The following is a 12,781-nucleotide window of genomic DNA, read 5'->3' on the forward strand; positions in this document are numbered from 1 at the left end:
CAAATCCAACAACAAAAAAGATTGCTTTTTTAAGTTTTTTTTCGAGAAATAAAAGTTTAAATTTAAACAATTTCTCCATTTGAAATTTGTTTGTTTGTTTTTATTCATAATTTTCCGATTTTTTTTAAGAATTCGATTAAGAAATTTCTATAGAAAGTTCGAAGCATAATAGGATCATTGGATCATTGGATCCGCATTTTAATACCGATTAAAAATCCGAACGATCTTTAAAAGTGACCTTATTTTGGATCAAATTTTTTACCCATTAATTCTTTTTTTTTTAAAAAAAAATTACTAGTATTTTTTTAATTATTATTATTGCCAATGAAGAAAAATGAGACGTTTCCTTTCCAAACATATGTTGGAATTATGTGATGTGGCGCATACTCATATTGTACAAGTATAATAAATTAACTAGTTGAACTAGTTTATCTTAATTACATGTATGAATTATGTAATTTAATTAAAAGGGTCACCACCATCCTAAAAAAACTAAAAGGTTCTAGAAAGGTATGACATTATGAACGGTGTAAAATATGCTCATGATTCACTTAAGGAATTTCCGGGAATGGGAATCGGCAGAAACGCCACATCATTACTCTATTTAGGTTTAAAGGGTTTAATAATTATAAGAGGTTTTATATTTAGTACTATTGTAACTGGTTAAGTATAAGTATGGTAACTGATTGAGTATAATATATGATAATATTGACGTTTAGACAAAGTAATGTAGACAATCTTTATGAAATTTGGCATGTTTCAGGAAAGTATATAAAAATGCCAACTTTTTCATCTTTATCCTTTCATTGAAACTTTTAAAAAACTTATTTTTATTAAAAAAAAAATAACAAAGTAACCCCTACTTTTTTTTTCTTTTCTTTTTTTTTAAAAAAAATAAACCAATTAAAAATGAAATTCTCACCAATTTTTATTATTTATACCATTTATTTCACCACATTTTTATTCACTAAAAATCAAGCATGTGAACAAAGTTGTCGGGATGGTATCTCATTAGCATTTTGTAATAGTTATACACAAGAATGGAATCCACTTTTTGATACTCTTGGTTCAAATTTAACGAATAATATTTATACTGGATTAAATGTTAATATTGATCAAGTTAAAATTTTGGTTGATACAGCAATTTTAAATCAAGTTAATAAATCAAAAACAGAATTTTCTAATAATTGTAAAGATATTGTTGAAGATTCAATATTTTCAAAAGATCCAAAATTTAAAGGACAATGTCAAAAACCTTTAAAAGTTATACAACCTAAACCTGGAGTTAATTGGACATTAAGTGATTGTGAACAACAAGATTATATTTGTGGAAATCCTCCTTCAATTTGTCATTTTATGAATGAACATGTTAAACCAAGAAATGTTGAATTACTTAAAGAAGCTTTAAATGATCGTGTTTCAGATAATGGAAATTTTACAAGTTCACTTATTAAAATTACTAATAAAGTTATTACAAATTCTGATTCTTTTGAGAAAAATCAAACAAAGGATTTTATGGATATTGTTACAATGAATATTAAATTTGAATTAAAACAATTTGCTACCACTTTTAATAATAGTTTTTGTATCACTGATTCAAATTCTACAACAACTTCTTGTGATAAATATGATTCAGGAATCAAATCTCTTCTTTTATCTTTTCCTTAAAAAAATTTTTTTTAAAAAAAAAGATTATATAAATAGGGGTTACTACAATTACACCTTTCTTTTTTTACATTAAATCCGCTTTTTTACCTTTTTTACCTTGTTAGTTCGATTCTAAAAAATTTTTTTTTTGATATGGACTTTTTTAAAAAAACTTTTTTTTTTAATAATATCTTTGCTGGGCAATGATATCAAATTTAAATGTAGTAAATGTAGTGTAATTTTTTTATATATATTATATATATTGTAGTTTAATTTTATTACTTTTTTTTTTTAAATAAAATAAATAGATCTTTTACTGATATTACTGATATTCTAAAAATTTTTCTTTATTGAATCGTATAATTTATTATTGTTTTCGTCTAAATAACATTTTTGGTACTTGATGTCTCTTAAACAATAAGCCCACTAATCAATGATTCCTTTTTCTCTCTCATTTTTGATTTTTTCATTACAATTCTTATTTAAACAATCCTAAAATAACAACAAAGAATTATAATAAACAAAGATGAAACTTAATGGTAAATAATTGTCTTTCACAAAAGGCATGGCGTATACCGACTGTATCACACGCATCACATTGCAGTAAATGATTATTGATATTTCCGTAATAGCGTTCACTCCGAAAATCATACATATGGACATACCATTTCATGTTTATTAGCTGCAGTAGTAAATGACTATTGATATTAATCGGAGTCTTTTATAGTGTTCACTTCGAAAATAATATATACCATCTCACGCTTATTAACCGCAGTAGCAAATGATTGTTACTATTGATCGCAATATCTTTAATTGACCGTAATAGTGTTTACTTCGAAAATAATACTGTATAAAATAAAATAGATCAAGAAATTTCATACCATCTCACGCTTATTAACCGCAATACTATTGATTGCAGTAGTATCCTTTAATTGACCGTAGCAGCTACCGTAGTAGTTCACATTTTATCACATTTATAAGTTTCAAAAATAATATAAATAGATCAAGAAATTTCATAACATTTTTGATTTCTACATCTTTGTGCATGGGTATTAACTGGCTAGTGAGGATTTTTATCTGAAGCCAGTTGTTTGCTATTTGCAAACTTCCCAATCGCATCATCTTTCGCAATAGTCGGAAGAGAATTTTTTTAAAAAAGGGGAAACCCTATAAGAAATTTTAGCGGGTTGGGAGTGTAAAAATGTGAAGTGTAAATAATTTTTAGTATAGTACATCATATTTATTATACAATATGATTTTGTTACGAAATCCAATAATATTCGTTATCATCATCATAAATTATAGAAATACGCGAAAAAAAATAATAAATAATTGTTTTAACATAAAAATAACTCTTTATTTAAGTGACTTCATATACAACTAATAAAATTTGTTCGACACAGTTCAAAAAAAAACAAGTATTTTTTTCTAATCTCGTAAAACTTCAATTTAACAAACATTATTCCTTTTTATCGGAAGGATGTAAAATAATAATATATCGGTCAATAGTCAATACTCCCCCTCATTTTTTAGGAAATTTAATTGGTTTGATATAAATGATATAAATGTATAGTAAATCTTTGTAATACGGGGGGTATAAACGTGGGGAAAGTTTATCAACTTTATCATTCATGCATTCTCTTTATATGCTGATATACATCATTTTTCTCGGGTCCTTTACACCAAAAACTATGAGAATAAATTAATGTTTATCGGGATCTCTATTTGTGTAATTCGTTTAAATGAATAATAATTTTTCACCTTTTTTACCTTTGTAAAACATAATCAAAATATTCTCTCTCCCCCTGCAGCCCAAACATATTATAAAGAACTAGAACTCCGTTCGAACAAAGAAATTAAAATCAACTCTATCATGATCAAAAGATAATGATCAAATTGGTCAATGCATAATGTGTTTTGCAACCTACGGAACTTGTATTTGTGAAACAGTTTGAACAGTTTGGCGCTACTTTCATCACTGAGTTATCAGATGAATTGTATAGTATATACTAAACTAGTAATTTATAAATTCTAGGAATTTTCATTCATGTATTCTTACGGGAAGATTAAATTTAGTATAGCGTTGAAGAACACTCATTTCGAGCAAAATATTGAATAATGAAATTCTTTAACGAGTACTAAAAATATTTTTCTATAAAATCATTATTTTTTCGCTCGAGAGTGGATTTTCCGGATCAACTTACGCAAAAATGCTTATAATTATATTATATACTGCTAACGTTCAAAATCTAATTTGAGAAGAGGATTAAGCCATGTATTGTTTAAAAATAACGATTTTTTATTAGTATTATGATAGCACAATATTTAAACATGACAAAGCATTTAACGATAATTGAATCAAATCACACATTGATTAATCAACAATTTCCTTAAAACGTATAATAATATGCAATCTTTATTATTATTATTATTTATAATTATACTTCATATTATATACAACATAGCAGATAGTAATTGTGAAAAAAAAAAATTAAAAATAATATTTTTTTTTTGTACATTTTAAACCAAAAAATTTTTCTAAATAAAAAAAGAAAGTCATTTTAGATTCTATATACACACTTTATTGCAGCAGGTCTTTTGATTGCGCCTCCACGCATAAGAAAATACCCGTTATCGGATGTTTATATATACAGTATATATATATATATAATGATATACTATCTTTTCAATATAACGCCACAAAAAAAAAAAAAAAAGTTTTTGTCTTATAAGTTAAAATAGGAAAAAAGAAAAAAAAATTATTTTAACTTTTTTTTTTTTTTAAATTTAGAACCGAAATTAATTACAGGGAACAAATCCGGAGAATTCTATTTTTTTTGTAAAATTGTATCATTCGATGGGGTTGATCAAACAAAACAATGTAACCATTCCCTTACATTCTAAAAAAAAAATATAATACATATTATAATGAAGAACAAAATAATTACCATAAAAGGCTCATTTAATTTCTGAAGTGGAATTCCATATTTTTTCAAATGGCGTAGCGTGATTAAACATAAATTATTGGTAAATTTTATTTATAGAAATTGTGAAACATGTAAATCCTAATGAGGTTTTTTTTTTTTTTTTGAGGAGAAAGCTAAATTTTTTACTGATTGACATTTGAATTTATGTCATTAAGTATCAGATGAAGAACTAATTAATTAATTTTCTCCTTAATCTACGTTTTTTTTTTTAAGTAAAAAAAAATCATCATCTTTTAAACACATGATTGTTAAAATCCACCAATTATTTAAAAATTTCTATTAATAAAGTTTTTTTCGTTCAATTCTGTTGTGTAAATTAATTAAATTTTGTGATTCTTTTTTTAATATATTAAAATAGTCATTATAATATATTTTGTATATGTATTTTTAAAAATATTTAGGATTTTTACGAATTTAGAAATTTTAATTAATTACAAACAAATAATTTTAATTAAATCCGAAAAAAAAAAAAAATTTAAGATTTTTTTCTAAACCTTACTTCTTTTACTTCCCTTACTTCTCTTACTTTCCTTACTAGGATATTTATTATCATACTCGGATGACAATAATGACAATATCAAAAAAATCATACAAGTCATACGATATCAGAATTTTTTTTCTCCGACAATCATTTGATTTATCCGATAACGAATTTGAGATTCCCGTTTAATCTAGTCACATTTCGTTTTTAATTATAACGGAAAGATCTCAATATTGTCAAATAAAGAAATCTTTGATTCAAGATCTTTGTACAAGAAAAAAAAAAGAAAAGAATACAGTATGCAATATGCAATGAATAAACAGACTATCCACTAGTAATCGACATAAAATCGTGTGCCAAATATAAACAAAGAATTACTGAATATAGTTAACCAAATTATTAGAATCGATAACAGGTAAATTTTTTTACAACCGTTAATAATTTGCATTGGCTGAAATGTGATTAAAACTGCGAACAATTAATAATTTATTTTAAGAAAGTTGATCTTTTGAAAAATATGAATTTTATTTTTTTTAATGTATCTCAACTATCCTTTAAACTTTATTGCTCTATTGAAATTAATTTGATTAATTTGTTGCGGTGTTTGCGGTGTTTGCGATATAAAAATAGCTCAATTAATGCAATAACATCTGGTTTGTCTGGTTCTTCCAAATTCTAATATTAAACCTATAATAGGTAATTTAAAAAAAAAAGCGCATTTATGTAACATTTATTCCGAACCATTTATTTATCTCCTTATGAATTTCAATATTTAAATCCTATTCTCTTTGCTAATCATTTTTCTATAGATAAAAGTATATTAAATATAGAATAGAACGAAAAGGTTTAAAAAATTTTCATTGTCTTTGTTAAATATACTATTATAAATTTATCCTTTGTTTTGCATATTCAAAGTTTTCCGCTATTTTAAATATTTTTTTTTTTTTTTTTTTATCAACAAAAAAAAAATTTAAAAGTGATTATTTGTTAGATAATTATCCATAAATAATATTTTATTCCTGCAGTGAAAAAGTCTTGGCAAAACATTACACATAATATAATATATAATATAATATATATAATATAATATAATATTATATAATATAATTTAATATAATTTTACATTAGAATCGGCAATAGGTCGGTTGATGCGTTACGTGATCATTTAAGTTTGTTACTATTTTTATCTTAACCGCATGGTTAGCCAAATTTGGTGGAAAAATTATATTATAAGGTAACACAACAAAAAAAATTCTTTAATATATAAAAGTAACGGGGCCTTTAACTTTTTTTTTTTTTCCTCACTCTTGAGCGAATCTTGCAATCTAAGAATATATTTTTTATTTTATTTTTCATAATAGCTTTTTTTTAGCTAAAGATTTTCTAGAAAGCAATTTTTGTTCGTAAAAAAGAGTCTAATTGAAACTTTAACGTTTATTTTTTTCATAAAAAGCTTTTCTCAAAAAAAACCAAAAAAAACAATAACAATAAATTCGTTTTCAATATAATATATATATTTTTTTTTTCGTAAAATTTTTTTCTTATAACGTCGTTATCATTTGATATATATTTCTTTTTTTTATTTTTTCACGAAACTTTTTTTTAAAATAATGAAATCTTCGACTTTTTTCGCTACTATTGTAGCTATTTCCGTTTTATTATTTTCCGTTGTACCTACGAACGCTTGTGAACAAAGTTGTCGTACTGGTATTTCATTAGCATTTGGAGACAATTACTCCATAGAGGTCGATAAGTTATTCCCAACACTCGAAGATAATTTAAAAGATAATTGTCTTAAAGGATTTAGTGGAAGTGTTTCATCATCAACCAAATCATCATTTAACAAAATAATTGAAGATGAAACTGATAAATGTAAAAAAGCTTTCACGGATAATTTTGCAAAATTAATTGAGGATTCAATTTTCAATCAAGTTCCACAATTTAAAGGACAATGTCAACATCCATTAAGAGTTAATCAACCACCAGCAGGTGTTGCTTGGACTATGGAAGATTGTGAAAATCAAGATTATATTTGTGGTAATCCTCCAGCTGTTTGTCATTATATGGATCAATATGTTAAACCAAGAAATGTTAAAAATGTTAATGAATCATTGAAAGATCGTCTTTCTTCTAATGGTTCTTGCTTTAGTTCTCTTGTAAGAAGTTTAATAATTGCTGCTGCTAAATCAAATATTAAAGCAAGTGACCTTGGATCACTTGCTCAAACTTTTGAAGATAATATTGAAGCACAATATAATGATTTTGTTAAATATTTTGAAGATGAATTTTGTAAAGGAACAACTTGTGATAAATATGACCATGATATTAAGGTCAAACTTTTGAGTTATCCTTAAAAAGAAAAAACAATAACAATAATGAATATTTATAAATATACATTTATTTTAATTTTTTTTAGTATTCTAATTTCCCCCCCTTTTTTTTAATTTTATTTTATTTTTTTTTTCGAAATTATACGAAAAATTTAACACGCACATAAGTACATTTTTTTAATTTAGAAAAAAAACAAATTGAGATTCATTTTTAAACTTTTTATTTTTGCATTTTTTTTCCACATTTTTTTTCTTTTTTCTCTTTTTTTTTCTAATTTTTTAATATAGAAAGTGTGTTTTTTAAATTTTGAAATTGGTGTGTTTTTTTATTATTATTATTATATTTAGAAGAAGAAAAAAAATTTAATAAATTGTCAAATAAATTGAAATAGTTTTAATAATTAATTTAACTTGTTTAAAAAGTGGTGTTTTTTTTTTTTATTATTTTTGTCAAAAAGTGTTACAATCGATCTTGCCAAGAAATTAAAAAATTTTTTTAAATTTCGGCGATCAACGAAATGAATTTCCTTTTCTTGTCCAATAAGTTATGAGTACAAAATCAATTACATGCATATTAAAAAGAAAAAATTGTGTTAAGACTTTAAGAAGTACGATACGAGAATTTTAGAGCTCAATCAAAAAAAAAAAAATTTTAGATTTTGAATTTTTTTTTACGAGACAAAGTACGAGGAAGTAAATTAAGTAGTAGTGGTAAAACTTTTTGATATGTAGCTGTTAAGAAATTGAATTATTTGAACGGCCGATTCTTAATCTAGGTTAGGGATTTCCTTATATGGTTCAAAAATTATATTATTAACAAATAAGATCATTTTATATATTGTAACGCTTTTTTAAAAAATTGTTTTGGTTTCACCACCTTCCTTTTGTTACCGTATATTTTTAGTTTTGAAACGGTAATATATTTTAGGTTTTGAACAATTTATAATTTATGATGTTAGCCAAAAATAAGCATAGTACAAAAATTAAAATATTAATTATACGTTTACAAGCCTAAAGTTCAATCGAAATTCATATTAATTGATTATACATTTACAAGCCCAGAGTTCAATCGGAATTGACTAAACTTTTATCACATAAAAATATTAAAAATATTAAAAAATACTGAATCATTGAGTTTCCGCGAATATTTATGAAAATGCTTTCTTAAAGGCTCTAAATACACCCAATTCAATAATTGTCCGAAACAGGAGCGAAATACTACGAAATTTTCGTCTATCTTACATGATTTACGCACACGTGATCAAGTGTATATACTTGTTAAATTTTGGTGTTAAATTTAACTTTATAACTTTCAATACTATTGGCGTGTTTAAAAGCTTAATAAACTTAATAATGAATTTAGCAAATTTAATCTGAGATTATAAACAATTTCACAATTTCACAACCTAAAGAATGATTGATATCATTCATTTTTCTTCTTTGTTGAATAAAGAATCCCTTTGTTAAACAACGAATATCATATTGGTATATTTATCTGCGTCTCGTTTATTGAATCACCTCATCCATATGATTCGTGTTAATTTTGGGCAAAGCCCAGGCTGCCCAGTTTCACTGGAATAATGGTTTCCCGTATTCATGTGGTAAAGCTTCTCAAGTTTTGTTTTTTTATCCGACAAAAAAAAACACAATTACAATTAAAAAAAGAAAAATCCTTAGTATGAGATCAAGTTGTGCAGTGTGCCCTTTGATTTCGTAAATTAGGTGTTTCGTTATAGATGTTTTGACTGGTCGCTCAAAGATGGGTTTACCACATCGGACTTGAGGAACTCAAGGCAGTGTAATTGGTATATCTCGCCTAGTTATTACTGTAAGGATTGTAAGGATCGAAATCACCGGATATACGGACTAGTTGGTAAGTAATACTTATACACATTTTAGTTATACACATTTTAGTTATACATTTTCGAAATTTCGTTTCGTCATGCATTTTGTTTCCCGAAAAATCCTATAATTTGGTCAATTCTATAATTGTTATCCGGTCACTTAATGGTTGGCTTCTTGGCAAAGAAGTCTTGTTAAGAAGCTAATGCGTATTATCATTATCATATAATAAATAGATTTTAGATTTTGCGATATTTTATACCTAGGCTGCTAGGCATTTTTGGAGATCGAATTATAGCCCGGGATCATTTAGGCTTAGCCGAAAAAAATAATTTATACCACTGTTATCATATGACACACTGAACAAATGTAGTTACTGGTCACGGTCTCGTTTTCCCTATTGATTATAGTCTATTAATCGCATCGTTCCATATTTGGATTAACCCCTATGAAGAAATATTATTTGGATTTCGAAAATACAAACCATCTTTCTTTGTTCACTAGGGGATCCGCTTTCCGGAAGGTATACAGATCAAATCTCCTGGAAATTAGTTGTCTTTAGCTGTAGAAGTTACGAAATAATCCAGGCATAGTGAATTCTGTTCGTGATTTTTGGCGGAATATTCTTCTAACTAGAGTGAAGAGTTACACGAGATATAAGAGTTACACGAGATATATTTCATAAGACCAATTTCTATAAATGTTGTTTCAATTATACAACTTAAAATAAACGACTTAAAAAAATCTTTATTATTTAGTATTACATATTCCCCCCCTTTTCTCTTCACTCGCTCTTCCCTTTTTCCTTCTCTATTGCCCTTCCTTTCATTCTTTCAAACAGAAAGTGGACGCGATTTTGGTAGGGAAGGTAAGCATTTCTTCATTACTTTTTATTTTATTTGCTCTTCCAATGAACAGTTACTAACAGTTCGTTTGTTTTCCTATTTAGACAGTGGCTTTTTGGCTCCTTTGAACGCGTAAATTCCTCTTTTTTTTAGGTATTTGTTGTCAATTTCGGAGACTCTTGTAAAAATGGAGGTGGATATATTTTTTTATATTTTTTGTTTTTTAGTCTTAGTCTAATCTTTCCCTAATTTTTTTTAGGGTTTGTTTTCATTTCGAACTTTGAACACATGGGGTGGTTTCTTCTTAATAATTTCTATTAACGAAACGTCTTCTAACGTTTCTTTCTTTCTTTTTTTTTTAGACGAGCCTGGACACGTGAGATTTCGGTAAGTTCTTGTTTTTTCTTTTAAAAAATCTTTTTAGCGAAACGTTTGTTAACGTTTCAGTTTTTCTTTTACCCATTTTTTAGACGACCGGTTCTTTAGATCTTCAGGCGCATGGAATTTTGGTAGGGATTTCGATGGACTTCTTTTGTATTGTTTTATTTAGAAACATTAACTGATGTTTCGTCATTTTCTTTTTTTTTTAGATGGATCTGGAGAGTGTGAGAATCAAATCAATCTTTTGTTTTTACCAAAATTTATTTTAACGAAACGTTTACTAACGTTTCGATTTTCTTTTTTTTTAGATGGTCAGGTCTTTAGAGCGTGGAATTTTAGTGGGTTAATTTATTTCTTTTGGAAATCTTGGTAGGCCATTTTATTTTTTCTTTGATGAAACGTTTATTAACATTTCTATTTTTATCTTTTTTTTAGATGATTTCTTCAAATATCTATAAATGTGGACTTCGGTAAGGGTTTATTGCTTATGAACTATCTCTTTAACGAAACGTTTATTAACGTTCAAATTTTTTTCTTATGTAGCTTTGTTACAGCACCCTGGTCTGGCGTTAAAATTTTTTTTTTAGGTTTTTTTACTTTTAATAAAACGGAATGTCTAATAATATTTCATTCTTTTATTCATGCAGTTTAACACTGGTTCTTAGGATTCAGGAAGTCAGATTGCGGTAAGTACCTTAATTTTTTTATATTTTTTATTTTTAATAAAATGAAACATTTACTAACGTTTCTTTCGTTTTTTTTTCTTTTGCAGTTGTAAATTTTAGGTGGCTCTTAGTAAGTTTTTCTTGATTTTTTTTTGATCTTAATGAATTTAACGAAAATTAGTTAATGCTTCTTTTTTTCTTTTGTAGGTCTTGTATGACTTTGAGCGCGGATTTCAAGTGAGTTCTTTTTTTTTTTACTTTATTCAATGAAACGTTTACTAACGTTTCATTTTGCAGTTTGTAAGTTGTTTATTAGACAGACTTACATGGATTTTGGGGAGTGGATTTTTTTCTTTAACATTATTTTTCAACGAAACGTTACTGACATCAGTTTCGTTTTTTCCTCTTTTTTTATCGATAACTGGCGTGTTGGAGTTCTGTATGGTTTCTTTTGAATTATTTCTTTTGCGAAACAATTACTCTGTTTCGTTTTTTTTCTTTTTTCCTTGTAGGAAGCTGTCCCCGTTAAAATAAATTTATGGGCAATTTTTATCATAAAAAAAATTACCAGTGATCAAATGAGAATGGAATAACATCTATTAGCTTTTTTTTATTAGTAAACGTAAAATAGCGCAATAATAAATATATTTTTTTTATACATTTAATTAAATACATAAATATATGTGATATGTCATGTGATAATATATCATGGGTTACATAAGCTTTTTCTTGATTCACAGCATGGGCTGCGTGATACATGTACTGTATTAGGATACGCCAATGAAGGAGTTACTTAAAAGTAAAATTTGATTCACTTGAATGGGGAGACAAGATTCGAATGGCTTTGGATATTACATGTGGATTAAAATGTTTACACTCAAAGAAGATAATTCATAGAGACTTGGTAAATCTGTGGTTTATTTTTTTATAATATTTGTTTAAATGGGGATAATTTTTAATAACATAAATAATTTACTTTAAAGCATTCAAAAAATATATTAGTGAATAATGGTAGATTATTAATTGCGGACTTTGGATTATCTAAACATTTAACAGATGCTACGTCTAATTCAACGGGTAATAGAACAGGAATTACCGAATATATTGACCCACGATGTTTTAGGGACTTTAAATATGTAAGGCGTGAAAAGTCTGATATTTATAGTTTAGGTATTTTATTATGGGAAATTACAAGCGGACGACCTCCTTTTCATGACGATAACGTCTCACAAGCACAAGATGACTCAGAACAAAGTAATTTGCGTTATCACATTGGTCACTTGAATCTTAGAGAAAAACCAATTGATGGTACACCTTTAGAGTATCAACAACTTTATCAAAAATGTTGGGATGGTGATCCAGAGAAAAGACCTGATGTTAATCAAGTATATAATGAAATTTTGTGTCAATATAATGCTGATGATATCCACGAAAAACATGAAGATTTCTCTAGCAGTAATAGTCATGATAATTTAAATATATCATCAGACTATTCAGAGCCATACTTAGGAAGTGAGTTTGATTGACTGTACTTCAAAAAAAAGTTAATAAATGTTTTGATTATCAGGGAATTTTGCCACAGTTTTATTAAGTTTTTTATTAA

At 26.3% G+C, this 12,781-nt stretch overlaps 3 protein-coding genes across 3 annotated transcripts; all 3 read left to right on the top strand.

Moving 5' to 3' along the window:
* Positions 1 to 805: 805 nt before the first annotated feature.
* On the top strand, positions 806 to 2,187 carry OCT59_001049 (uncharacterized protein). The gene has a single exon (XM_025319651.2). It carries the CDS (start codon positions 910 to 912, stop codon positions 1,666 to 1,668), a length of 759 nt encoding a protein of 252 aa, XP_025173297.1. The 5' UTR covers positions 806 to 909; the 3' UTR covers positions 1,669 to 2,187.
* Positions 2,188 to 6,417: 4,230 nt separating this feature from the next.
* OCT59_001050 (uncharacterized protein) lies at positions 6,418 to 7,850 on the top strand. The gene has a single exon (XM_025319652.2). It carries the CDS (start codon positions 6,726 to 6,728, stop codon positions 7,467 to 7,469), a length of 744 nt encoding a protein of 247 aa, XP_025173298.1. The 5' UTR covers positions 6,418 to 6,725; the 3' UTR covers positions 7,470 to 7,850.
* A 2,137-nt stretch (positions 7,851 to 9,987) lies between these two features.
* OCT59_001051 (uncharacterized protein) lies at positions 9,988 to 12,704 on the top strand (the record flags this gene model as incomplete). The annotated part of the gene is made up of 15 exons (XM_025311278.2): positions 9,988 to 9,992; positions 10,046 to 10,155; positions 10,237 to 10,264; positions 10,495 to 10,519; positions 10,603 to 10,641; positions 10,723 to 10,737; positions 10,822 to 10,851; positions 10,949 to 10,983; positions 11,057 to 11,074; positions 11,161 to 11,199; positions 11,299 to 11,308; positions 11,386 to 11,415; positions 11,476 to 11,617; positions 11,979 to 12,082; positions 12,162 to 12,704. The coding sequence occupies 15 exons, from the start codon at positions 9,988 to 9,990 to the stop codon at positions 12,702 to 12,704; spliced, it is 1,173 nt and encodes a 390-aa protein (XP_025173299.2).
* Between the last annotated feature and the right edge of the window lie 77 nt (positions 12,705 to 12,781).

The sequence above is a fragment of the Rhizophagus irregularis genome, chromosome 1, assembly GCF_026210795.1.
Source record: "Rhizophagus irregularis chromosome 1, complete sequence".
NCBI classification, from domain to species: Eukaryota; Fungi; Glomeromycota; class Glomeromycetes; order Glomerales; family Glomeraceae; genus Rhizophagus; species Rhizophagus irregularis.

Bases quoted from the DNA above. Each gene is read 5' to 3' on its own strand.
- OCT59_001049 (XM_025319651.2), top strand. From the start codon at position 910: ATGAAATTCTCACCAATTTTTATTATTTATACCATTTATTTCACCACA.
- OCT59_001050 (XM_025319652.2), top strand. From the start codon at position 6,726: ATGAAATCTTCGACTTTTTTCGCTACTATTGTAGCTATTTCCGTTTTA.